The sequence below is a fragment of the Manis pentadactyla genome, chromosome 15 (assembly GCF_030020395.1).
Source record: "Manis pentadactyla isolate mManPen7 chromosome 15, mManPen7.hap1, whole genome shotgun sequence".
NCBI lineage: Eukaryota > Metazoa > Chordata > Mammalia > Pholidota > Manidae > Manis > Manis pentadactyla.
The window spans coordinates 55,229,217-55,255,984 of NC_080033.1; the positions used below are offsets into that span (position 1 = coordinate 55,229,217).

The 26,768-nt window shown below is 55.7% G+C and overlaps 2 protein-coding genes across 8 annotated transcripts in view; one reads left to right on the forward strand and one right to left on the reverse strand.

Annotated features, from left to right (window-relative positions):
• The window catches only part of AGRP (agouti related neuropeptide), a 58,197-nt gene that overhangs the window by 20,136 nt on the left and 11,293 nt on the right, over nt 1-26,768 (reverse strand). The window lies entirely within an intron of this gene.
• RIPOR1 (RHO family interacting cell polarization regulator 1) lies at nt 643-22,887 on the forward strand. Of its 7 annotated transcripts, XM_036897904.2 has the most exons (23): nt 7,304-7,318; nt 9,850-9,928; nt 14,687-14,813; nt 14,932-15,084; nt 15,240-15,318; nt 16,031-16,054; nt 16,148-16,201; nt 16,344-16,496; nt 16,597-16,660; nt 16,744-16,787; nt 16,865-16,990; nt 17,425-17,573; nt 17,649-17,778; nt 17,862-19,343; nt 19,425-19,546; nt 20,373-20,505; nt 20,770-20,905; nt 21,031-21,192; nt 21,453-21,611; nt 21,756-21,952; nt 22,042-22,125; nt 22,236-22,326; nt 22,472-22,887. In XM_036897904.2, exons 3-23 carry the CDS (start codon nt 14,710-14,712, stop codon nt 22,567-22,569), a joined length of 3,744 nt encoding a protein of 1,247 aa, XP_036753799.2. In that variant the 5' UTR covers nt 7,304-7,318; nt 9,850-9,928; nt 14,687-14,709; the 3' UTR covers nt 22,570-22,887. The 7 variants fall into 7 exon arrangements, 6 of the variants coding, with proteins under 6 accessions (XP_036753800.2, XP_036753798.2, XP_036753799.2 ...); XM_036897905.2 differs by lacking the exons at nt 7,304-7,318; nt 9,850-9,928 and adding an exon at nt 643-749; XM_036897903.2 differs by lacking the exon at nt 9,850-9,928 and having other exon boundaries at nt 7,236-7,318.

Here is a 26,768-nt window from a genome sequence, read left to right on the forward strand (position 1 = left end):
ATGGGTCCTTTCTTTTCCCATTTTGGGGTATTTGTTTGTTTAGAAAATTGGAGGAGGAGCATCTCCTAAGTGCCAGGCATTCAGCACTTTCTGTTTATTGACAGAGCAACTTAGTTCACCAGTGTTCACGGAGCTCTCTGAGCAAATGAGCTGGGCCCGGCCGTGGAGCAGACAGAGGGCATGGCAAGAGCCAAGGCCAGAGAGGGGACCCCACAAAGCTGTTGCAGAGAAGAGTCCGGCATCGTTTGGGGCTGGAGTAGGGAGCTGAGGCCGAAGGAACCCTGAGCTGACTGATGTTCAGATTTCGTCTGGTGGGGAGCAGGATGAGTCCTGAGGGATCTGTGCCCTGAGAAGCCAAGCCCAGGCGAGGGAGGTCCCACCTCAGCACATTCTCTTCTGTTGGGACGCGGAAGGTAATTAACCTTGGGACCCTAACAGCTGCCACCACCACGCTTTAGGAATTCAGGCCCTCCCTGAAAGACATCTCGGCCACACTCCCCCTGCACAGCTCTGGGGGAGAAAGAAATCTCATTAAATTCTTTCATCAGATGTGCTGGATACCAGTCCACTTCCTGGACCAACCTCTACCCGCACCCTGGGCTCTCAAGAGCCCAGGCTGATAGCTGCCTTCCCTTCCACCAGGTCAGAAGCCTGCCACCTCTCTACTTGTCAAGGTCCTACGGGCCCTCAAGAATCCTGACTCAGCTCACAATGGCATCTGGGGGAGCAGGGGAGCCCTGCAGGGGAAGGTAAGAGCCTTGAATCCCATCCCAGCCTGGCCGCCGGTTCACCATGGTGATCCTTGGGCATGACGTTGCTCTCTCTGCACGCGATAACTTTTGAAATCTAGGACCTCCAAGTCTAGGAATCAGGCACAGTGACTCAGCCTGGATCTGGTCCTGGCATGTGGAGCCCTGGACAAGTAGGTGGTCCTTTCAGAAGGGGAGGCAGACCAGGCCCTGATGGGAGAAGCACAGACATCGTAAAAGTGAAGAAGAGGTCCTGGCCTAGCCTGGGCTCCAGGGAAGGTGTCCCAAGGAAGTGGCGTCTGAGCTGAGCCCTAAAAGGCAGGCAGGCAGGCATGGGAAAGCAGGATGCATTCAGGGAACAGAGGAGTTCCATCTGGCTAGAGTTAGGACCTCCTGAGGAGGAACTGGCCAGAGATGAAGGGCCAGTGGGAAAGTAAGAAGGGACGGGGCTTGATATGCAGAGGCCATCCAGCTGCCCTGTGGAAAGTGGACCAGGCGGGGTGAAATCAAGGACATTTAAGAGGCCAGGTGCATGTGGTACCCTGGCCAAGGGTGGGCGGTGGGGTGGGAAGGACATAGCTGACCTGCTGGCTGATGGGGTGTCAGCAAAAGGTCATCCAGACTAACAAGAGGACCCAGGAGGGGAGCAGTTCTGAGGAGTAGAGGAGTTTGGGGTGCCCAAAGGTCATCTTACTGGGGGAAATGGAGAGAAAGACGGGGTCTGAGACTCAAGGCATCACTGTGGGGATGAACAAGGCCCTGGAAGTTGCCAGGATGGCCTGAAGGAAAGTATCAAGAATGAGGGAAGGGGGTCCAACTAACCTGAGGGGCCCACTAAGGGACATGAATTCATGACAGAGCCAGAGAAGCAGCTAGAAATCCAAGAAGAGCAGTCACAGAAGCCAGAGGGAATCTCAGAGGGGGATCATCTGTGTCCAACACACCTGGAACAGGTAAAGGAGGCGAGGACCGAGAAGTGGGGGCAGAGGGTGGAGCATGTCAGGGAACATTTATGAAGAGGCTGCAGAGTGTGGAGGAGGTTTTAATGGTCGGGGGCTGGTTCTCAATAGCCTTGACTTGCGACCAGGTCTGAGTGCGAACAAGGCTGCGGAATAAGGCTGAGCAGGTCGTGCACAGCACACTCCAGTGACCATCCATTCACAAAAACACCACTTGGGGCAACAGGGCACCCCCTGGAGTTGGGTGGTATTTTGTGTAGTCTGTTACTGCAGTGCGGACACTTCCCATATGGTGGCGCCAAAGGTCAACGCTGTGCTTCTTGGGCTTGTATGGGGAAGGGCAGGGGTCAGTTTGCGGATCCTAGGGCTCCAAGGTCATCGACTGATGGGTGGTGGGTGATGCCAGATGCTCGATGGCTAGGACCCTTCCTATCACAATGCCCTCCAAATCTGTGAGAACAGTTTAACTAGCGGTGGGAATTTGGAAATAAAGTACACACCACACACTGCAGCCTTTGTCAGGGGTCCTGGCCTAAAAGGGCCCCAGAGGAGCAGCTCATCCCATGATCTGGGAAAGTCACGAACGTCCCTCCCACTGTCCCTTAGGAGAAGGGAGTCAGGAAGGAAGGAAGGACGCCTGGCCCAGTTGGCGAGACAGTCACCCCACCCCAGCATGACCCAGCTCACAGGTTCCCCTGGAGGTCAAAGCTGTATTGGCGGGGACAGTGGCAGAGACCCAGCCCTGCCTGGGGCAGAGTCCCCAGGAAGTCACCCGTAGAGAGCTGGCAACCCTGGACTAGAAACTTACACCTACTAGGTTCAGGGGCAGGCCTGGAAATGCCTCAAATAAGTAATGGTCATGTCATCTTTGAAAACAATGTCAAGTTCATACAAACCATTCTTTGTATAAGTAAATACACAGAAGAAAAGCCAGATGAATTACAATGCCCAGGAATGATGGCCACTGCCGGCACAGGGGTAAGCCTCCTGATAGCTCTCAGGGCCAAGGGAGGCAGTTTGACCTACGGAGACTCCTGCTCAGAGCAAGTGGCTGCTCTGGTGCTTTCCACACCCTGCTGTGTTTATTGTGTTGAGCACCTTTCCTTATTCAGACCTGTAACACCCTTACTCCCTACCTGGACCTGAGCCTGCCACCCTTCAGACCTCCTTTCCCTCTACTCCAGCCCACTTGACTCCAATACAGCAAGTTCAGTTCCACCTGCAAGCCATTGCCCCTGCTCTTCTCTCTGCCTGCAATACTCTTTCTCTGCATCATTCCATGACTGGTTCCTTCTTGTCATTCAAGCTTTGTTTCCAGTGTCACTGTCTCAAAGAGGCTTTCCTTGACCACTCTCTGTCCCATCACTTTGTTTTCTGTGTAGCACTTCCCTCTCTCTGAAGTCATTATACTTACATGTTAACTTGATTGTTATCTGTCTCCTTAGCCTAGAATGTAAACTCCTTTAGAGCAGTGACCTTATCTGTCTGGCCTGCCACTGTGTCCCCAGCATCCAGAATGATGCCAGGCATATTATGGATAGATATTCTATCTATACCCAGCATCCATTTTCATCCACAGAGTAACTCAGGGCATACATGAGCCTCCTTCAACCTTCTGTCGCCTACTAATGGTCACACGTGGACTATTTTGTCCCTTAAAAAAATTTTTTTGACATTCTCTTAAGAGTGTTCACTCACGCATCATGTCCTTCACTGCCAATCTCAGAGAGAAAAAAGTCTCTTGTTGTTTACTTTTGCAGTGTGTTGCTTATTAATGAGATGGAGTGCCTTTTCAAGTTGTAATTTTAATGAGTGAATGGATGGGTGCAGTTGAAGCATCAGAAAAGAATAGTGGCTCCAGGTACCACAAAGTGAGAGTGGTAAAGCCAGGACTTGAACTTGGGGCAGCATCCCCCGCCCTTGCCCTTCGTGACACACACAATGGGAAGTAGGGTCCAGACTGGAGCAGGAGGGAGTGGAGGTTGACGACAAATACAGACACACCCACAAGTGTCACATTTACCCCCCATGGAGTGGCACCTGCCCACTGAAGCACTCTAGAGGCATGGCAACTTTGGCCCTCTCTCGTTTGATTCTTGGTGAGTTGGTGAACCACTGTTCCTCCAAAAGCTGTCTCCAGCCAAAACCCCTCTTTCCTTCTGGACACCTCCCCCTGATGGATGGTACCCAGATCCCTCAGATGCCACCCAAACTGACCACATCCCCTAACCTGATCCTCCAGGTCTCTCCAAATCATTGAAAAACACCACCATCCACCCATCACTCAGGCCCCAAATCCCAGCATCATCTATGCTGTCTCCCTCTCCAGACTCCACATCACATCAGTCACCCAGCCCTCTAATCTGCCTCCTGAACATCTCTTGAATGTCTCCTTCTCTCCATCCCCACTCCCCCTACCCTGGCCCAGACCACCATGACCTTGGAAAATGATATCTGCCTCAACTTGCCCCCTCCATGTACTGCCTAAGTGGCCTCTGCAAAGCGTAGATATGATCACAACATCCCTCAGCTTATAGCCCAACCTCCTCATCACCCGAGGTGGGATCCATGCTCCCCAGCTAGTCCCCAGGCCCCCTTATGACTGGCCCTGTCCCACATACACACTTCTCCAGTCGCATTAAGCTTCTGCTCCCCACCAGCAAAGGAGGCTGCTCCTCCCAGGCCCTGACCTCTGCTGTACTCTCTGCCCCAGATGCTCCTCCAAGAGCACCCTCTGCCTGCCTAGAGAGCCCAACACCTTACCATGTTAAGGGCCCCTTCCCTGCAAAGCCCTTCTTAGCCAGCACACACACATTCTCTCTCACACACACACAGAAACATGCACACACAGTCACACTCAAACACATACACTCTCACATTGGTGACACAAGAGACACAGAGACAGTAAGCCCTGATTGACAGTAAGACTCCATAGGCAGGGACTGGGCAGACTCAACTCCAGGGCCAAGCACAGAGCAGGTTCCACAAATGCTTGCTGAACATCTGGCCAATGAATGGATGCTGTATGCTCTATCTCAGGCATGTGGCCACAGGCACCAGAAGGGGCAGGCTTCTGTTCTGTCCCCTTACAAAGTTGGGGGTGAAGTTGCATACCAGAGAGTTGAAGCCATAGGGACTGTGGGGTGGGGTGAGGGAAGCCTCCATTTTTCTGGGTTTTGGGACTTGAACTGCATTACTTCCAAAAGTGGAACTAGCTGCACCATGTGTGTGCCTCCCAGGTTCACTCTGGTTTTCTCCACCCTCTGCTGTCTATTAGAGGGATTTTTCTCAGGCCAGATCCCATCCCTGTAGGAATGTGAACTGTTCAAGGTTAGAGATGGCAAGATTTGGTGCTCTGCCCTGGCTCTTGGCCCATGCCAGGCAGAGCTTGTGTTCAGGGAAGGGTGCATGACTCAGAGCCCAACTGTTTCGGACTCAGTGGGTTAAGTTGGAGCTCAAACTTCGCCCCTTCCTACTGATCTGACCATGGAAAGGCCCTGCCTTCCCTGAGCCTCAGGTGGCTCCTTGGCAAAATGGGTTTAAGCTGTGTTCTTCCTCACCTGGCCCAGTGGTTGTTGGAGAGAGACACAGGAGGCCTCCAGCCCTCATAGCTATCAGATGCTGTCCCTCCCTGAAGGCACCTGGGTGGAGGAGAGGGCCAGGTGGAGCCTCAGGTGTCCTATCTGCTCACTGAAGACCCAAATGTGCCTAGCCCTGGTGGTCACAGGATAGGTAGCTAGTTCTGGTCACAGACAAGGACAATAGGCAGCGATGGGTGCTCAGAAGGGAGGAGTGGGAAGCTGGAGGACACAGATTTCTTGGAGGAGGTGACATTTGAGCAGCTTCCCAAGTGGATAAGGGGGAGAGGCATCCCAGGCAGGAGGGAGGCTGAGGGAAGGGGCATGTTTAGGCACATGGGTATACATGCTGCCTGGTGTGATGAGTGGCATGAAAGCATGAGTCTGCAGAACATGGGGACAGAGAGTAACAAGGAGAGGCTGTGTTTAGAGAAGGTGGTCAGAGGATGCCTTGCCAAGAAGGTAACTTTAGAGGGAGGCAGGGACCAACTGGTGCTGGTTTTGAAAGCTCTAGAGAGGCCCAGTCTGTGGCTCAGGTGGGAGCCTAGGTGGATGGTGGTGCTCTGCAAAGATGAGGACAAAGGAAGAGGCCCTCTGGGGAAGGTCGTGAGGTCTGGTGGGTCATCCAAGGGCTCTGGAATAGGAGAGGGCTCTGGCACAGAGGAAGTCTTGGGATAGTCAGCAGTGGATGGATGGAAGCCCTGAGACTGGGTGATATTTTAAGGTTCAGGAACTAAAGAGAAGAACCCAGTCCCTGGAAGCAATCTCCAGGTTTAAGTACTATAAAGAAAGGGGTGCTGCAAAGGAAGGCAAAGAGGAGGGGCTGGAGAGGTGGGGGACCTGGGAAAGGGTGAGGTATGTCTCTGTTAAGAGCTGCTGAGGAAGAGAATGTCAGTGCATCTAAGGGCCTCGCCCCATACCCCCAGCCTCTGGGCTATCAAGACCAATGCTAAGGAGGGCAGATATTCAGGAACCTCTTATTAAAGTCCCTCAAACCATTCCTAGGCATGTATGTGTGTGCTGCCTTTTAGGGGAAGGACTACAGAAGTGAAGCCTGAAGGGTGGGGACCCAGAGTGTTCACGGTTGGAGAGGGCCAGTGATGTCTTATTGATGGGAGAAGTGGGGTGTGGAACTGGTTCTTGGACCCCAGTGTGGGGTCAGCTCTCAGCTCCATCTCAACCCACTCTAAGGGAGAGTTAGTATTCCAGACCCCTCATTGGAAAAGACTGGGCTCTGGCCCCCTTGGCCAACACGTGCCCAAATCCAGATACTCAGACCCTGCCAGGGTCCTCACCCATGCTCCCTGAACAAAGTCTGAGACTCCCCAGAAGCCAGTACCCAATGGGTGGTGAATGCACGGCCTGGCTAAGAGCACACACTTACTGGCCAGATGGTGGCAGGAAGGGCAGCCTGCCCCCCAACAGGAAAACCGAGGCTGAGGCAGAGATGGCAGGGTGGAGGAGCAGCGTCTGGACCCAGGGGGTGTCAGATGGCTAGGCTTCAGTGCCCCCTCTTCGCCTCCCCAAAATTCCTTGATCCAACCCAGCAGTAGCTGCTCCAGGATGTTTCAGGCGGTCACAAATAGGGGGACCTGAAAGGTCTCTAGAGCCCACGGAATCTGAGAAGAGGGCAGACAAGCCGGGCTTTCTGGAGCACCCCGTTTGGGGATCTGCGTGGGAAGGAATGGGGCCTCCTTTGTGAGCAGTTCCCAGAAAGCCGCCGCATTCCCGCCGATCCCGAACGCTGAGAACTCCCACCGCCCTGCAGTCCTCCAGGGTCCCGCCCCTCCAGGAACTGGTGGACTCCGCGGGCGACCGGCCTGCCCCGTTACCCGAGGGGGCGGAGCGAGCCGTGGGCGCCTCCACGGGTGCGGGAGCCGCGGGAGCGCAGGAGGTGGGGCCCAGCGGGCCGGGGCGGGGCGGAGGGAGGGGCGGGAGCCGGTGGCGGCGACCGCGGCAGCTGCAGTGCGACCAGGGCGGGCAGCGACGGGCGCACGGAGAGCGCGGGGTCCTCGCAGCCCAGCGCAGCCATGTGAGTGCCCCCGCCGTTTCCTGGGGCCGCGAGCTGGGCGGGCAGTGGGCGCCGCGGTTCCGGTACGTCCCCGTCAGCGCCGCGGGGTGGGTCCCGGTTCTGCTGTCCCCGTTGCGGCCCTGGCCCACATTGCCCCGTACCCGCGACCCGGGCCGCGCGGTGTGGTTTCTCGCCGCCCTCCGCCTCCCCGGGCGCGGAGGACGCAGCTTCGTCCACAAAAGCCGCCGCCTCCGGGCCTGCCGCGCCTGGCGCTGCCTCCTTCCTACCCATGACAAGGCCCAGGCGGCCGGTGCACCGGGGCTCTGCGGTGGGCCAGGCCTGAGGGCGGGCCCTCGGCGCCAACCTGGGCCCTGTCACGGGCGCCCTCCCGGAGCCCCCGCCGCTGTCGCCGCCGGGGAGGCTGAGCTGGGAATGGGTAAGGGGCAACGAGGGGTGCAGGCTGGCCTCCGAGATAAGGTCATCTTCCTGGCCCCACCGGCCGGCCTAAGCCGCTTTGGGGCCCAACCCCATGGGGGCCGGGCCTGGCCTGGAGCCGGGCTCTTCACCCAAACCTGGCGCGTGGAGAACCCCAAGAGGATCGCCCCGGTGCGGTGGGGGAACAGACTTTGTCCCTAGAAATGGGAAGCTGATGTAGGGTCACAGCAAGCAGCTAGGCTTGGGCACGCTACAGAAATGGTTTGGGGAAGGGGCTGTTCAGCAGGGTTAGGGGTCTGGCTAAAGCGCTGTCTCAGCACCCCCTGTCCTCTTCTGCCTGGTGAGGCCTGAGTCCAGCCTCTGAGCCTGACCCTTCCTAGCCAGTTCTACTGGATTGATCTTGTCGTGTGTCAGGATTGGATGGCTGAGCACCTACTGTGTGCAATGTAATGTAACAATAACGGTGCCCTGGCTGCCATCCATCTGTGGGGCCTCGCCCTGGCCCTGCAGGGGTCAGCGCCAGCACAGCTTTCTGGGAAGAGTTAAAACAATCTGCCAGATGCAGAAACCTGCCCAGAGAGGTTAAGAAAATTCTTAGGTCACACATTTAGTTTGGGGAAAGGTGGTATTAGACCCAGATCTGAATTGTTGCCCCTGCACTATCCACCTCCGAAGTATGGAAGGGGGATTGCAGAGTGAAGTTCAAAATACTCCAGCGAGACAGGGAGGCCTGCTTAGCTCCTACTTCCTTCCACCCACCCTCCGCGTCCCAGGTTTTGTGGGGCACCAGCCAGAGAAGCCTAGACTTGGGTGGGATGAGGGGAGCATGCAGGACGCTGGGCTGGGTTCTCCTCCGGAGGAAAAGCTGGCGGGGAGGGCGCGGCTGAGTCACAGAGGCCCCTAGCTGAGGCTCCGACTGGCGCACCCCTGCCAGGCCCTGCCCAGGGGAGGCCAGCAGACTTCCAACGCACGGCCGGCCCGGGAATGTGACCAGCTGATCAAGGAGGGGGCCGGCAGGAAGTGAGGCCACCCGGCCGCCTCCGCCTGGTTCCGGGGTGGGGGGTCCCCGGCCGTGCTGCACCCCTCTTCCCTCCCTTGGGGCAGCTGCGGCATGATGTCAGCAGCTGTGTTTGGGAGCAGTTGCCATGCAGACAGGGGCAGGCTCAGGAGGGACCCCTTCTCCCTTGTAGCCGCCCCTTGTCCGAGTTATTTTTAGCGTCTGTTTACCTCCATCTAGGGCCGCGGGCTGCTGGGCGGGGCTGAACCAGGGATTCCCAGCCAGTGGGCTGGCCTGGCATACCGCTGAGCTGCACTGTGCAGGTGGCAGGACCTCCAGTTCTACACAAGTGCACCAGTTTTGGCAGTAGAGGGTACTGAGGGCCTGCAGGATCTGAAGCTATGCAGGCAGCCAGGGTCCCATTCTCAGCTGTCCCCAGCTGTCTGTGCTACAGGCTCCATCACCTTTGGGACCTGGGATATTTCCCATGTCCAGAATAGGCTTTAGGCCAGTGTCCTCTGGCTCTTATCAGTCAGCCTCCACCAGCTGAGGTGGCCCCTTCTCCCTTAACTCAAGGGGTTCTGCCCTTTCCCTCTTCCCACTCCCATTAGGGGAGATCCTGTCTGCCTCCTGAAAATGGTCATTCAGATGGATATTCTAATAATAATCTGGGGGGAGTATGAACCAGTGGTTAGACTTCCTGGTCCCTGTGGGACTAGGGGTTTGGTAGCAGCAAGCCAGTCAAAGAAAGCTGATGAGATAGTCAGCCTATTGAGTCCAGTCCACCCACTCAGTTCCAGAATCCAGGGGACCTGTATCTGCCCTATCCCTAGGGAGCAGATCCCCAAGTGGGGAAGAGCCAGGAAAAATATGTGGGGTAAGAGAGTTGGGTGGACAAAAACTTTAAATCTACCCCTTCAATAGCTCAGGATCTGCTGTTCTGTGTCTGGGAAGCCCAGTTCACTTGGCTCCCCTCTCACGCTCAGCTCCCTTCTTCATTATTTGCCCTGGTGCAGGGCCCAGCAGGTAAGGATAGCAGTGAGGCCAGTCCCCAGAGTTCACAGTCTGGTTGGAAGACAGACCTTAAAGGAGAACTAACAACTGACTTATGTGGCCTCAGGGACCAAAAGGAGGAAGCTATGAGGCGCCTAAAAGGGGGACCAACCCAGGGAAGGCTTCCTGGAGGAAGAAATCATAGGGTAAGACTTAAAAAAGGAGAGGGAAGTGGTCATGCTGAGAGTAGTGCAAAGAGGGTAAAGGAGAAATGGGGGCTGCTGCTCAGAAACTGAGGAGCCTTTCAGGTATTGAGAGGCATTAGCTGGGAGGGTAGGGAGCAGGGGACTATGAGGGAAGGGGTCGGAGCCTGAAGAGTCCTGTGGGTCATGTTAGTCTGGACTCTGTCCTTGGGGCAGGGGGCTACTCATGGTTGTTTCACAAGAGTCAGAAGAGGGGGTGTTAAAGATTTAGAGTCCTGGGGTTGGACTACCTGGGTTTGAATCCCTGCCCTGCCGCTTACCAGCTGTGTAATATTGGGCAAATGAATAATTGTTAACAGCAGCTAATATTTGCTTACAGTGAAGTAGTGTGTCCACCCAAATTTCCTACCCCACATGCAATTCTCTCTTCCCCCACACACTCCCTATAGAGGGGAGTATCTCATTTCATCCTTCCAACAGCCCTGTGAGATTGTTGTTATCCTTATTTAACAGATGGATATCTGCAGCCCCAAATGATTTAGAAATGTCTTGCACACAGCCAGTTAGCCTCAGGTTTCTCACCTGTGAAATGGGGCTAGTAGGACTTACCACATAGACTTGCAACCAGAAGTAAATGAGATGATGTTGTTAATGAAGCACAGTGCCTGGCATATAGAAAGCACTCGATAAAGCATGTTTTTTTGCATTATCAGGTGATGAATTTTAAGAGCAGTTACTGAATGAAGAATGGGTCACTGTAGGTTAGAGTAGAAACAGGGAGGCCATTACACAGCTGCAGTAAGGGTGAAAACTGATGATGCTTAGACCTGAATTCTAGCAATGGGGGTGAGGGTGAGGGGGCAGATTCCAGAGGTGGCAGAAATGGGTGGCTAAGTAGATGTGGGGGTAACAGAGACTGAGGCATCTGGGATGACTCTTAGTTTCTGTCTTGAACAACTGGCTAAACAAGGGATGGGGCTGTTGTGGAGAGGTTGACTGGGGTGAGGCAGGCTTGAGGAGAAAAGTGGTGAATTCAGTTTGGGGACTTCAAACTCAGCACATCCCTAATAGCCCACTCCACATGGTCACATCGTCTGGGGAGGCAACAGCAGGCAGTGGGATATACAAGCCTGGTGCTTAGAAGAGCTGTTTGGGCGAGGAAGAGATAAGGAAGCTGGCAACACTTAGATGGCATTGAGCTGTGGGAGATGTACACAGCCCAAGGGCGGGGATGGGGAGAAAGACAGATCCTCCGTGGGAAACTCAGATGTGTAGCCCAAAAGATAGGTGGAAAACCAGGAGCATGTGGCCTCTTGAAATTCAAGAGAAGGAAGGGCTCAAGGAAGAGGAAGAAAGCAGGACAAGGGATTAAGTAGGATAAGGACTAAACATTGAACGCTAGATTCAGCACCAGGGAGGTCACTGGTGACCTTGTCCAGACAGGGAAGTGGTGGGTGCAGAAGGCTGACAAGGATAGGAGAGCAGTGGTAGGTGTGGAGAGGAAATGGGTAGACATCTCTTCAAGTAACTTGGCTATGAAAAGGCCAAATGGGTGAGGAGCTTGGGTAGCTGAAAAGAGACACAGGGTCCACAGAGGGGTCATTTCTTTTTGTAGCTAGTTATTTAAAGTCAACTTTTTATTGAAATATACAGACAGGAAAGGACCTAAGTGTGCAGATCAATACATTTTCACAAGGGGAAGCACCAATATAGGATTAGGAAATACAACCCAGATTAGGCAATAGAACATTCTAGCACCCTGGAAGCCCCCTTGTGCACCCTTTCATTCCCCACGGGTAACTACTATTCTGATTTCTATCACCATAGATGAGTTTTGCCTGTTTTGAACTTCATATCAAGGAAATCATCCCTATGTCCTCCCTTGTGGTTTTGCCTCTTTCACACAACATTATGTCTGTAGGACTCTCTCATATTGTTGTATGTAGTTGTATATTGTTCATTCTCTTTGCTGTATATAGCATTCTGTTATCTACTGATGGGCATTGGGTAATTTCCAGGGTTGCTTTCATTTTTTGTGTGGGAGTGACTTGAGCTTGTTTTGAGGCTTGTGAGAAGTCTGAAACACTTTCCACAAGAAGGGAGAGAGCTGAACTAGGGCCACACCTGAGGATTTTCCTGATGGGAAATGAGAGCCTGGCTGGTGTTAAGTATTGCTCTTTGGTTCCAGCCCAGCTGCTGTGCCAGGACCTCTGGCCAGCTCCCGCCAGCCTGTGTGCAAGGTGCAGAAAAGGCAGGGAGTCAGATTGCTTGGGGTTGGTTTCTGCCAGGTAGGAGAGAATCACAGAGTGCTGAGCATATTAGCACAGGTGAGCCAATGGAGTGGTGACTGTGGGTCCTGGCTGGGGAGAAGGGTGTACAGGGAAGGTAGAGAAGAGAAAGTAGGAGGTTGCTGGCAGAGAGAAAGGAAGCAGAGGCGGATTGTGAGCTCTGTGCAGGGTGGTGTCTGTGAAATTCTGGGCTGTATTTCCAGTGACTGGCACATGCTTGGTATAGGGTTACCATTCAGTGAATAGTTGAATAAATGAGCTGAGAGATCAGGAGGTCTCAGGTAGAAGACAGGTGAGGTATGGGTGATGGAGAGAGCCTTAAAGTTGTAGTCAATGAGGCTGCAATTTAGGAAAGGGACATTCCAGAGCCCTTTCCCACAAGAGTTGGCTGAAGGGATCACAGAGGCCACAGTTGGAGGCAGGGGGGTTGAGGGCAGTCCACCATAATGCATAATTGCTGGCATTGGGTACACAGCACCCAGTCTTCAGGGAGGGAGAAGAGGATAGCATTTCTTAAACTAGGGTCCTTGGACACGCTGCACCTGAATCTGCAGCAGGGTGGTGGGCTTGTTGGAAATGCAGACCCTTGGGTGCACCCCAGCCTCCTGGGGAGATAGTAAGCACAGTGCCACAGAATTAGGCAGCAAGGAGTATTCATTGGGCATGGAGCACTAAGCCCTTCCCAGGGGATGGGATGCCCAGTGGACCCTGGGATGGTGGCTTCTATCCAGGCTGGAGGCAGACAAGGGATATTCAAGGAAGAGATACTGGGGGCTGGAAAGGGTTGACACCAGAGGGATTCAGCCCATGTGAAGATGCAGCTTCCGCTAGAGATGGGGCACTGGCTGGGCAATGGGACCTGCTCCTTATCCTTGGGGCCTGGGAGTGCAGGAGGAGTGTGCCCAGACTGAGCACCCCATCTGGGGTATAGGGGTTAGAGTGATGTATGGAGCTGTAGGAATCTCTGCACCCAGTTCTTTCCCTTTCCTTTTCCTGCAGCAATACATAATATGGGCTTGATGCAGCCCCAAACTTAGCCCCTCCCTTTTCAACCTCTCAGGCCCCTCAGTGCCTCTGCCCCCCATTGGCACAGTCCCTCCACTCAGCACCCTCAGCCCCACTCAGGCTTCACTCGCCAGCCTTTACACATTCAGAACCCCAACTCAGCCTTTTGTGTTCAGCCCTCTCTCAGAACCCTCAAGAGCCACTCTATGGACCCTCCTACTCTGACTGCACCCAATCCAGCCCCTACTCAGTGTCCTCATTCTATTTATCCCTCCGTACTCACCGCCCCGCTCAATTCCCTTTACCTACACTCCTGACCCCAGCCGAGAAGAACCCCCTCACTTCCCTCCCAGGAGAAATCCCTGTCACCCCTTCCAGAGGCCGGGAGGGCCTGAAGCCCGGGTGCCCCCCCAGGTCCGGCCAGTCCCGCCCCATCCCGGCGGGCTGAGTCAGGAGGCAGGAACTGGGCGGGGGTTGGGGGAGGCGGTGCCGGGAGGAGCTGAAGCCCGAGCCAGAGTTGCTGCGAGCGAGCGCGGAGCCCAGCCACCCGGCACCAAGTGGAACTGGGCCAGCTAGGACACGGGGGACAAGCACAGGGGCTGGGGGTCTGTCCCGGACCCACCATGAACGCCAAGAAGAGAGGTAGGGCCCAGCCTTGGTCTGTGAAGGCGTCGGGGGTGGTCCCGGGGCGTGCGGGCCGGATTCTGGGAGCCCGGCACACGTGTTTCACCGGATCAGGGTGGGGGTCCGCAGAGGATCTCTTTCCTCCAAGGGCTCGGGCAAAGGCGTCTGTCTGTGACTCAGTTTCCAATTCCAAGTCGCCGGAAAGAGGAGGGGGTGGGGCGTTTCTCAGCACTGCCCCCAACTCTGGGAATCCCCCGGCTGCTGGGCGCCGGGAGGGCTCTGGCGTCCAGGCGTCTAGGAGCCTGTGGGGGCTGGAAGGGAGCAGCCTACGGGGGGTGGGCGGGCTGCGGGAGGCTAACCCTCTCTGGCCCGGCCTGTCTGGCAGCTCTGCTGGGCTTGGAGCGCGCACCCCACCCCGCCCCATGACTTCCCGCGGGTTCACGGGGTGGGTGCACGAGAGCTCCTGGTCCACCACGAGTTTGGGGAGGTCGGGCAGGACTAGGGAGCCCGCCCCGCCCCCGGTAAACAGGCGCTTCCGTACATTCTTTGTGGGCCCCGCCCCTTTCCTGCCCCTTCCCAGCGCTGGGAGGGTCCCCACGCGGCCCCCCTTCCTGCCCCTAGGCGGGCGGAGCCTGCACCTCTGCAGGAAGTGGGGGCCGAGCCAAGGCCACGCTGAGTCTGAGGCTGAGTGGCCCGCGGCCTCCCTGTCATTAGCGCTGGGACTGCGGGGCCGTTGGACTTGGTGTCAGGCGGTGTCTGGTAGGCCTAAGATAGGGAAGCCGGGCCTTGGGAGGGGCTTTCAAGAGCCCGACAGGCACTGGACATCCGCCCTCGCCACCCCCAGGGAGCCCAGCGCGGACTCATTCCATGATGTCCCTGTCGGTGCGGCCGCAACGCCGCCTGCTCAGCGCTCGGGTCAGTAGGAGCCAGTCCTTCGCAGGTGTCCTCGGCAGCCAGGAGCGGGGACCCAGGTAGGCTGCAGCGGGGGGCTTATGGGATCAAGAGAGGCTGACAGGGTTGGAGGTGGGTGTGCAGTGAAGGCTTGGGGGATTCCTTCTTGCCCTTTTCTGAGTGCATCCTCTTCTTCAGGAGCTTCCCGGCCTTCAGCCCTCCGGGCCCCCCACGGAAGACCCCAGGGCTCTCCCGAGTGTCCAGGATGTTTTCCGTGGCGCACCCAGCCCCCAAGGTCCCGCAGCCTGAGCGGCTGGACCTGGTGTATGCTGCGCTCAAGCAGGGCCTGACGTAAGCAACTCCCTCAGGAGGCCCTGTCCCAGGATCCCTCCCCTTTTTTGCTAGTAGGAACCTTCCGCAGCCTTATACCCTCTCCCCACTGCCTGTACCTTGGCCATCTGGAGCTGGAGATAATAAGCTAACTCTTTTATGTTCCCCTTCCTCAGGGCCTATTTGGAAGTACACCAGCAGGAGCAGGAGAAACTCCAGGGGCAGATCAGGGAGTCCAAGAGAAATTCTCGCCTAGTGAGTTGAAGGGTTGGCAGTTAGCATGGATGCCCTGGACTAATACTCTTTGTCCTTGTGGTGTGGGGTTTAGGCACACATCAGGGCTGTTTTCTGGGGTGACTTAGTACTGGTGTGACTAGAAAAGGGGATATCAGGAAGGGCTGGGGAGGTTTCTATCCCCACTTTCCCCAGGCTGTACATATTTTGCGCCTGGGACCCAGTGCCTGCCCATGGGAGCTTCCAGTGGGGTGGGTCAGAACCTCACTCAGAACCTCACAGACATGGACAACAGGAGGTTATATTGTAGTGGTACTGATGGAGAGTGATGGTTCTTCTGGGGAAACAGGTCAGTGTTTCCTGGAGGAGGAAACATTTCTGCTTGAAGGTCTTGAAAGATGAATAGGAGTTCTCTGGTAGAGGGAACCATGCATGAGAAGGCACATAGCTCTCTTTCTAGGGGTTGCCAGAGGGAAGTGAGCCATGGGAGGGATCCCAGGGAAGAGGTGGTGGGAAGGGCATTGGAGGGGTCTTGGGGACCAGAGCTATGTCACTAGCACCCACCAAAGGCCAGGCATGTGGGAAGGTGCTTGTTTTGACTGGAGTGACTGTAGACTGCAGTATGAGGGAAAGGAAGGCTGTGAAGTAGAGGAGCCAGATAGGTGTGGATGGGCAAGTGGTCCTGGTGGAATACTTCCCATACCTCCTAAGTACCTCCTCTCATTTCCTGCAGGGCTTCCTGTATGACTTGGATAAGGTGAGTGTGTAGAGAATGCTATTGGAAGCAATTGGCTCATGGGAGGGTAAGGTCTCTGAGCCTCAGGCCCCTCCTGATGTACCTCTCCCCCAGCAAGTCAAGTCCATTGAACGCTTCCTACGACGGCTAGAGTTCCATGCCAGCAAGGTACATGTGCAGCATGCGTGTGTATGTATGGAGTTGGGTGTGGATTGGCTATCACAGAGAGATGGGGGGAGGCTAGGTCCTGAGTGAGCAACCCCAGTAGTGCATCTGAATTCCCCGACTGCCACCCTACTCACCTGGCCAGATCGATGAGCTGTATGAAGCATACTGTGTCCAGCGGCGTCTCCGGGATGGTGCCTACAACATGGTTCGTGCCTACAGCACTGGGTCCCCAGGGAGCCGCGAGGCCCGAGACAGCCTGGCTGAGGCCACTCGGGGGCATCGCGAGTACACTGAGGTGAGGGATGGGTGTCCATGAGCAGACGCACAGGGTATGGCAGAGCTGATGAGAGGGGACTGGTTCTTGACCCACTCCTGTCCCTGTCCAACCCTCCCAGAGCATGTGTCTGCTGGAGAGTGACCTGGAGGGACAGCTGGGAGAGTTCCATCTCCGGATGAAAGGTACTGAGTGATGGGGGCAGAGAAAGGGAAGTAGATGCCCAGGACCTCTCAACATGGCTCATCACCTTTTCCTGGACCCCCAGGGTTGGCCGGCTTTGCCAGGCTGTGTGTAGGTGATCAGTATGAGGTACGAGGATGTGTAGGGAGGGACTGGGAGGGCGGGTCACAACGTCAAGGGCTGCCTCATCCTGCCTGTTATCCTAGATCTGCATGAAATATGGACGTCAGCGCTGGAAACTACGGGGCCGCATTGAAGGTAGCGGAAAGCAGGTGTGGGACAATGAAGAAACCGTCTTTCTTCCTCTGCTCACAGAATTCCTGTCCATCAAGGTGATGTCTCTTCCCAGAACCACAGGACACCATGATTGTGTGACTCCATGACCCTGCATATCCCTCATGACCCTGAGCCCCTTAACCTCTGTGACCCCCACCTGGCTCCATGGCCCTGTAAATGTGTGACCCAGTGATTTTCATGACATTGTGATTTCCTCATGACCTTCTGAATATCTGACCCCCTGAACCTCCATGAGGCTGACCCTCATGACCTCAGTGACCCTACAAAGTCAGACTTCTGTGCTCCCCATGTTCCTAGGCTACTTCCAGTCTCCATGGCCCCGTTACCTAAGAATTCCAATCCCTGCAACATCCTCATGGCCCCATAACCCTGTGACCATTGTGTAATTTCTGGGCAAATTCAGACTCCTGATTGCTCAGTGTCGTGACCCCTATGCCCCTGTGACCCCACAATGCATTCTTTGCTACAGGTAACAGAACTGAAGGGCCTGGCCAACCATGTGGTTGTAGGCAGTGTCTCCTGTGAGACCAAGGACCTGTTCGCTGCCCTGCCCCAGGTTGTGGCTGTGGACATCAATGACCTCGGCACCATCAAGCTCAGCCTGGAAGTCACATGGAGGTTGGTGGGGTTGAGGGGCTTGAGGATGGGGTCAGGGGGCCTGTGGCACCTGCTAATAGCTGCATCCATCCACAGCCCCTTCGATAAGGATGACCAGCTCTCAGCTGCCTCTACTGTGAACAAGGCCTCCACAGTCACCAAACGCTTCTCCACCTATAGCCAGAGCCCACCAGACACTCCCTCACTTCGGGAGCAGGCCTTCTATGTGAGTCACAGCCAAGCTCAGGTCCCACCATCCCCAAGGGGCTTCCTGGGGGTGGTCCTGAAATACTCTTTCCTCTCTCCCAGAATATGCTGAGGCGGCAGGAAGAGCTGGAGAATGGGACAGCATGGTCCTTGTCATCTGAATCTTCGGATGACTCATCCAGCCCACAGCTCTCGGGCACTGCCCGCCACTCAGCCCCCAGACCCCTGGTGCAGCAGCCAGAGCCTCTGCCCATCCAAGTCGCCTTCCGTAGGCCTGAGACCCCCACCTGTGGGCCCATGGATGAGGAGGGAGCCACGGCCCCAGCCCTGGCCAATGGGCATGCCCCTTACAGCCGGACTCTGAGCCACATCAGTGAGGCCAGTGTGGATGCTGCCTTGGCTGAGGCTTCAGTGGAGGCTGTGGGCCTAGAAAGCCTCACTGGGGGACCTAGCCTGCCTGCACACCCAGAGCTCACCCATGGGAAACAACCTATCCCTCCTGCCCTGGACCCTTGCCATTCTGCTACAAGCCCTACCCTCAGTACAAGCCTTGCCTACACATCTACAGACCTATACTCAGTTCATAAGGCCACAGATTCTAGCTCTTTTGATGTGCCAGGCCCCACCCACACCACTACAAACTCCACCTATTGTGCCATAGGCCCCATCCACAGTGTTACAAGCCTCACTTCCACTTCCACAGGTTCAGCCCACCAGCCCCTACTCACTACCCTCACCACTACAGGCCCTACCCGAAGTGCCCCAGTGCCAGCCCAGCCCACAAGTCCCACCTATGAGCCAGTACTTCCTGCCCTCACTACTGTAGGTCCTACACCCAATACTCCATGCCCAGTCCAGACCACTGCAAGCCCCAGCCTTGCTGTCACAAACCTGACACCCACTGTCACAAGCTCCTGCAGCAAGCCCAAGCTCTCCACCCTCACTACTCCAGGCCCTACCTCCAGTGCCACCGCCACAGCCCCAACCACCACAAACACCACCCACAGGACTGCAAGCCCCACCCACACCACTACAAGCCCTGCTTGCAAAACCAGGATGTCAACTCACACCACTACAAATCCTGCCCCTAGTGCTGAGGGCTTAGTCCAGACCATCAGGAGCCCCACCCATACAACTGTAAGTTCTACTTCTCTAGACCTGGCCATGCTCCCCAGCCCCTCTGCAAACATGCACCCTACCCTCCCAGACACGGACTCCCTGCCCGGTTGCTACCCAGCCTCCACTCCCTGTACTCTGGCAGACCCCGTAGCCCCCAGGACATACCCAAGTCCAGCCTGTTCCAATTGGGAACCCCTCACAAACCCTTCTCCAGACCCTCCAAGACCCATCCTTCCAAGCCCAAGCCCCTCCCCCTCCCCCCTAGCCCCAGTGCCCCAGCGTTCAGACCTTAGCCTGGCCACAGCCACCCAGGCTCCAGTTCCAGGAGCAGCTGGAGGGGCTGGGGACAAGAGGCTGGAAGAGGCACTGGGGGCCTTAATGGCTGCCCTGGATGACTATCGTGGCCAGTTCCCCGAGCTGCAGAGCCTGGAGCAAGAGGTGACTCGGCTGGAGAGTCTGCTCATGGTGAGGAGGGCCAGGCTGGGCTGAGCAGCTCAGGGAGGGCAGCCAGGTGGTGCAGCAGCTCTGACTCCCTCACAACCCCAGCAGAGACAAGGCCTGACTCGCAGCCGGGCCTCCAGTCTTAGCATCACTGTGGAACATGCCCTGGAGAGCTTCAGCTTCCTCAATGAGGATGAAGATGAAGACAATGATGGCCCTGGAGACAGGTAAGATGGGGCTAGGTGAGGGGGAAGAGGTGAGGTGAGGCCAGGTGGAACACAGGAAGGGAGCAGTGAAACTGGAGGTGAGCAGGGGGATGGACTTGCTGGCAGGTGCTTCTGTGCCCACCCCTCCTGTGTTCTTCACATGTGTCCTTGATGTCCATGTTCCAACCCCCTCTGTAGCCCCAGTGTTTCTGACCACCCTCTTCCTCCTCCTTGCAATGACTGCCTCCCTGTGGGTCTCCAGCAGCTCATGAGCTTCCAGCTCTTCCTCTCTCCCATGGCCTCACCTTAGACCTAACCTAGGAACAAGCCCTTTCAGTACCTCCCCATGCACCCTGGGTCCCCTAGCATCACCTTTCTCTGTCTCGACCCCGGCTTTCCCAGAGAGCTCAGCCCCTCGAGTCTCTGTCCGAAAGCAGCCTTTGCCAGTTCCCAGTTGAGCGTCATGCCTGGCCCCTCCTCCCTCTGCTGCTGCCCAGGTTATGACCCCATGCCCTGTGCCCCTTGAATCACAACCCCTTGCAGTCCACATTTCACAGACCATCCTGCCTGCAACCCTACTTCCTACCCGTCCCCATCCCAGCCCTGGCACTCCCAGTGGTCCTGGCGATTCTAGATGGAGGTGGCTCAGGGTAGACCGACTCTGAAGACCCCTGATACCACCTGCTGTTTCCTGCCCCTTCCTCCTCCTGAAAGTCCCTCATGAACTCATCCCTTGTTTGTGCATCATCTATTATTCCATTCTGGGATGGGATCGCTTAATAAAAGTACACTGGTAACCAGATGGTGATGTGTGCTTCTGGGGCGGTTGGCCCCATTTTTCTCTTAGGCCCCCAAGCAGCCCCGAGCCTGGGGCTGAGGACAGCTTCAACTCACCCACTGCCCACCCCCTCAGCACGGAGTGTCCAGCTCTGGATGCTGCCCTGGTCCAGCACCTGTACCACTGCAGCCGCCTCCTGCTGGTGAGGCTAGTGGTATTCCCTGACAATCCCCCTGTAGCCCCTTACTCCAGGGAGCCCTGCACTTCAGTCCTGGCTCCCCATACCTCTGAGTTCCATTTCCCAATGCTCCAGGGCCTAGCATCTGGCTCTTGTTAAATGTAACACCTCCCACACTGGCACCCCCACAGCCTCTCCTGATGCATGCTGGAACTTCTAGTCCTGGGGTTACCCTCCCCCCAAGCTCTCCTTTGAGATTTGAGCTACTTGAACACCCCTATTCTCCAGAAATTGGGCACATTTGGGCCCCTGCGCTGCCAGGAAGCATGGGCCCTGGAGCGGCTGCTGCAGGAGGCCCGAGTGCTCGAGGCAGTATGTGAGCTTAGCAGGCGATGGGAAATCCCTGCCACCTCCGCCCAGGAAGGTAAAGGCCCTGTGGGCTCTGGCTTGGTGTCTGCTCCAGAGCTCCTCCCTTGCTCTACTTTATCTACATGCCTGTCCGCCCACTTACCTGCTCTGTTGCTAACAGTTTTCTGCACCTCCTCACAGTGGTACAGTTCTCAGCCTCTCGGCCAGGCTTCCTGACCTTCTGGGACCAGTGCACAGAGGGACTCAGCCCCTTCATCTGCCCTGTGGAGCAGGTGCTCCTCACCTTCTGCAGTCAGTACGGTGCCCGTCTCTCCCTGCGCCAGCCAGGCTTAGCCAGGGCTGGTGAGTGGGCTGGCTACCTGCCCCCTCTGCCCTCCTTTCTCAGATCTCCAGTGATGGTACCTCAGGGAAAGCCAGGTCGGCACACACAGACATGTTGAGCTGAGCACTGGGAAGAATTAGTGAAGATTATTGGTACAAAAGGCCAAATGGGTAGAATTCGGACAGGTGGTCCCTGGAGGTGAGCCTGGGGGTGGGAGCACTCCTTCCTCTAAGGGCCTAGGTCCATCCAAACCCCGAGTCCTGTGCACTGCCTCCCACAGTATGTATCAAGTTCCTGGAGGACGCCCTGGGGCAGAAGCTGCCCAGGAGGCCCCAGCCAAGCCCTGGAGAGCAGCTCACTGTCTTCCAGTTCTGGAGTTACGTTGAAGCCTTGGACAGCCCCTCCATGGAGGCCTATGTGACAGAGACCGCTGAGGAGGGTGAGGCAGTGATCCTGATCATAAAGTGGCCTGGCCCTGTGTGTGGGTGTGAAAGGGTGGATGAGGACATGAGCACCCAAGAGACCCCACTTCAGGAGGCTCCTTACCCTGCCACCTTGTCCCAACAACGCCTTCTTCTTTCAGTGTTATTAGTGCGAAATCTAAACTCGGATGACCAAGCCATTGTGCTCAAGGCCCTGAGGTTGGCGCCTGAGGGGCGACTACGAAGGGATGGACTTCGGGCCCTCAGCTCTCTGCTTGTCCATGGCAACAACAAGGTCATGGCTGCTGTCAGCACTCAGCTCCGGAGCCTGTCGCTGGGTCCTGCTTTCCGGGAAAGAGTGAGAGTCTAGCAGCGTTCTCTAGAGGCAAGGGCTGGGGTCCCAGGTTCCCAGTGTCTGGCTAAGTCTGCTATCCCACCTTTACCCAGGCCCTGCTGTGCTTCCTGGACCAACTGGAGGATGAGGATGTGCAGATGAGAGTAGCTGGCTGCCTAGCCCTGGGCTGCATCAAGGTGACCCCTGCCAATCTACCCACCCTTTCTCTCCCTTCCCAGCTCCCCTAGCCCTGGGCCTTTCCCACCTGCTCCAGTGGGCCCATCTCATTGCTCCCTTCCCCCTGTAGGCTCCTGAGGGCATTGAGCCCCTAGTGTACCTGTGCCAAACGGACACAGAAGCTGTAAGAGAAGCTGCTCGGCAGAGTCTACAACAGTGTGGTGAGTCCAGGGGATGTGAGGTACATACAGGTCAAGCAGAGTTTGGGGACATTTTGGCTGATGGGAGTCAGGGTGAGATGGGGTTAGAGTTGGGAGGCCAGGATGGGGCTAGGGCCACTCCTGACCCCATTCTTTCTTATTACAGGGGAAGAGGGACAGTCTGCCCATCGACGACTAGAGGAGTCACTGGATGCCCTGCCCCGCATCTTTGGGCCTGGCAGCATGGCCAGCACGGCATTCTAAGCTCCCCACCCACCAGCGCCCAGTGCCCTTTCTCTCCACTTTCAGGGCTCATCAGGCACTGGCAGGGAGGGTGAGGGCTGACTCCAGACACCCCTCCCCGACAGATTCCTATCAGTGAAAATCTAATATATTCTGTTGCCCTTGGGGTTGGTAGAGTCAGTGCCTGCAGTCAAGTGCCTCCCAGCTTCGGCTCAGCACACTTGCCATAGATCAGTGTCCCGGGCCTGGCCATCCTGCCTCTGCCCCTCCATGTCCCTTGGTTTTATATTTTATTTACAGAGTTTTACAGAAAATAAAAAAAACAAAATACCTTTCCTACATGGCCTGGCCTGGTACACTCCTGACCCTCTGCTCCAGCACCTTCTGGTTGTGGCCCTTCCTGACACTCGTTTGTTCACACTCCAACTGTAACAATGGCTTATGCTTTTGCCCTGGAAATCCAGGTGGAAGACAGCCCAGAGGCTGGAACTGGGCTGGAAAACGGGGCAGAGGGTGGGGATAGTTGCTGAGGAGGCTCAGTCTGCAGGTGGGGTGTGCCCCTGGACCTATAAACTATGGGCCCAGGCTAGATCCGAACTGTGGAGTAGAGATGGCCCAAAGGATGTCAGTCCTGGGAATGGCTCCCCCAGCAGTTAGCATCTGGTGGCCCAGAGGCAAAAAGGAGGCCTGCAGGAAAGGAAGGCAGAGTGGTGGCTGGAGCTCCTGGCCACCAGGGGGCAGCAGAACCCCACTAGGGAATGCAACACTTCTGGGTCTCTGCCTGGGCAGCTTCCTCAGAGGGGGCTAAGCTCCAGGAACTCCTTGGAGGCCTGGTAGTTAGAGAGGAGATCCCTGCAGCAAGGAAGAGCAGGGGCCTGGGAGGCAGGAGACCCGGATGGCTGCCCTGTGACCTTTAACAGCAAGTCCCTCCTCTCCCAGAGCTGCCTCTTCTCTGTAATAACAAACCTCATTGAAGCCTGAGGCTCTGCACAGCCTGCAGACCTGTGCTGCTTTGGGAAGCAGGGCTCCAGGAAGAGGGCTCACCTCTCACCAGAGATGCCCAGCAAGTGAGTGTTAATCCCAGAAGGTTAAGAGTTTTATGGGAGGAACTTGAGGCTGCTGTGGGGCATTCAGGATGGCAGTTTCTGGTCTAAGGAAGGCCTGAGGGAGGCCCACACCCAAGGCTGGAGAAATCCACTCTCCACTCTTCCCTTCTCCCTCCAGGGCTTCTATTATCCAGGGGCAAAGTAGGCAATGCTAGGGCAGGGCCTCTTCACTCTGAGCCCACTCTGGTGTCTCATTGCCCACTGGTGTCTCGTTGCCTGTGGTGGTAGCCCAGCAGCATGACAGTGGGGCATGTTTGCACCTGTATTCTGGAAGAGCCAATGAGGTGCCAACTCTTTCCCCAGGGGGTGGGGAGGTAGTGACCCAGATACCCAGGGAGCCCTGCCCCCCAGCATTTTAGAGTTGTGTATGGAGAGTTTTAGCTAGGCCCTTAACCACCTGCTGGGGGAGCCAAGCTGAGCAGAAAAAAAAAAACCGGCAACAGGAAGGAGCACAGGAAACACCTGTGTGTGGATGCAGGTGGTTAATAATTCCAGACCGGTGGGGGTGGGGCAGGCGTGGGGACAGGCAGGCAGCCCTCAGTACACTGGCACAGCTCTGTTCCCTCTGTGGCTATGAAGTGGGGTGTAAGAGCCATTGTGTGCAGCTCAGCTTTTTGGGTGGTCAGCTGGGGTGGCAGGGGATGGAGAAGGAAAATGGGTGATAAGGACCAAGCCAGCAACTAAAGCTAGCCAGTTTGGCCTCTCCAAGGGCCCCTGCAGGAGGGTTGTGGTCACAGAACCACCCCTAGAAGCCCGAGTCCCTCAGGCCTGAAGGCCCACTAGTGGCCCACTGGTAGGGCAGGACTGTCCACCTGAATCCAAAGCATAGCCTGAGTGGTGGGGAAAGAGGAAGTGAACACTGGCTGACCAGGTCCTGGGAAAGTATAGACAAGAGTGATTGGGCCAGCATGAGTTCACAGCTCAATCCATGGAGACAGCAGAGCCTGGGCAAGAATTGGAGAATGGAAAGATAGCATCCCAGCCAGGGGTCAATGGGGACTGTCACTGAAAACCTGAGTGGCCCTACGTCCCTCTCTCTCATGCTGGGAAAGGATAGGGCCCCTAACTCTATCCTATACAAGGTGGATCGGAGGCCAGAGTCTACTATTCAGCTCTAGCCAAGGGTGGGTGTGAGGGTCAGGTGGGCAGGAGCTAGAATTAGGACACTGTGGGCCCAGCCAGGTACAGGCAAAGGACTGTCAAGGCCAAGACAGAAAAAGCCTCAGACCTCTGCCCCATTAAGATGTGGATCAACCCCTGAACAGCCACTTGAGCCCTCTCCATCAGTGATTTGAGTATGGCCGGATGGCCTCCTACACCCTGGTCCAGGTCCATATCTGTATGATGGAGGTCAGAGAGAGCCCTTGTCCTCCCTCCTGTATACCCTCTTTTCTCCCAACACATAAGCAGCCTCACAGGTTCCTCCCACAGGTCTTCCCATGGGGAAGAGTTACTCCCAGCACTTCCCCTACCTCCTACCCTGCTGCCAGAGTCCAGGAGGCACTCATTGGTGCTACCCCAGACTCTGTGGACAGTTGGGAGCCTGCTGCCCCAAGTGATGGGAGGCTGATGGCACCATCAGGAGTCCAAGGCAGGAAAGCCTGTGTCCAGCTGTCCTGTGGAGTCTGTGCCAGCCTCTGTAAGAGGACAGAAGGAATTAGGCCTCCAAGGCCTGTGATGCACTGAGAAGTGCCCCAACAATCCAGTCCTTCAAGGCCACAGCCATGCCTAAGCCATCATCGTTGGGGCTGTCCCCAGAGGAAACTCATAAGCATGCACAGCAAAAAAGGGACCAGGCTGAGGTACTCAGGATACAGTTTATTGTGTTGATGGCCACTGGAGCCTCCCGCACTCCCCTCCTTTCCTCTTACCTTTTCCCCTATCTCCCACTCTTCTTCCTCATATATTCAAAACTGCAGAGAACCAAAAAAATAATTAGACAAAAGGGCGTATTTGTGAAGGCAAAGAAGCAGATGGGTTGGCATGTGGGAAGAGTGCTCTGTCTTTGTCTCACCCACAGAGCGGGGGTACCTTCCTTGTCTGTTGCTGTGTGTGGATACAATTTCCTGAACCCTAAGCATATAACATGCTTCCTCCCCCTGCATCCCAGACAGCCCTGGAGTGTCCTATTCAGGCCATCCACCCCCATCTGTTGGACAGAAGGCTCTTGGCCCGGCTGGTGACCCAGCTCTTCAGGTCCTGGGTAATACAGGAGGGTGAGCTTTGGAAGGCCTCTAGGGGCCTACATAAACTGCTAAGGAAGAACAATCTATGTTTAGAAAGTAAGACTGTCATTGGCCTGCAAAAACGGGCCTCTTGTTTCAGAAGGTTGCGATGGGGTGATGGCCATGGTTTGAGTTTGATGTCAACAGTGAAGTCTCACTTGTCTCTGAATATACCGAGGGCATATGGACTCTCAAAAAATGCTGACTTTGGGCTGCTGAATAAGCAGCTGAATTGCTATGGCTAACACCTACTTTTCTAGCTATTTCCTCTGAATCTCCTTACAACCTCTTACAAACATCCTCTCACAAACATCACTCCATAGGATTCCATTCTAGGTGCTTTCCTCCTTTTTTTTTAAATTCACTCCCTGAACCACCTCATCCATTCCTCTGGCTTCCATCTGTATGCCAAAGCCATATGCCAGTGATTCACATGGCTCTCTCCTCACCCCCATGTCCAGCTGCTGACTGGATACCTTCTTTGAATGGCCAGGGTGTTTCAGACTCAACACTTCACAATTTCTCCTCTAGGGCTTTTGCCAGGTACTCAAGCCACACAACTGGGCCTCATACTTGACTCTTTCTTTTGTCCCAGCCATCAGAATCATCTCAATTAAATGCCCTAAATATTTCTAAATTCTGTCCCTTTCTCTTTATCTCCATTGTTAGGTTCAGGACACATTGGCCTCTCATCTAGACACTAAAACTGCCCCCTCACAGGCTTCCTGACTCTGTTCTTGCCCCTTGTCCATCCACTCTCCATAGTGCTGTCAGAATGACTTCTAAAACAAACCCACCATTACAGGCTCTTTCCTCCTAGGAAAAAGTCAAGCCCCCTCAACCTGGCTCATAAAGCCTCATTAAACGCTTGCAGGGCTTGCTTGCCCCT

Coding starts and splice junctions, on each gene's coding strand:
- RIPOR1 (XM_036897901.2), top strand. Junction 16,991..17,424: donor CAGAATTCCTGTCCATCAAG/GTGATGTCTCTT, acceptor TCTTTGCTACAG/GTAACAGAACTGAAGGGCCT. Junction 19,344..19,424: donor GGCTGGAGAGTCTGCTCATG/GTGAGGAGGGCC, acceptor TCACAACCCCAG/CAGAGACAAGGCCTGACTCG.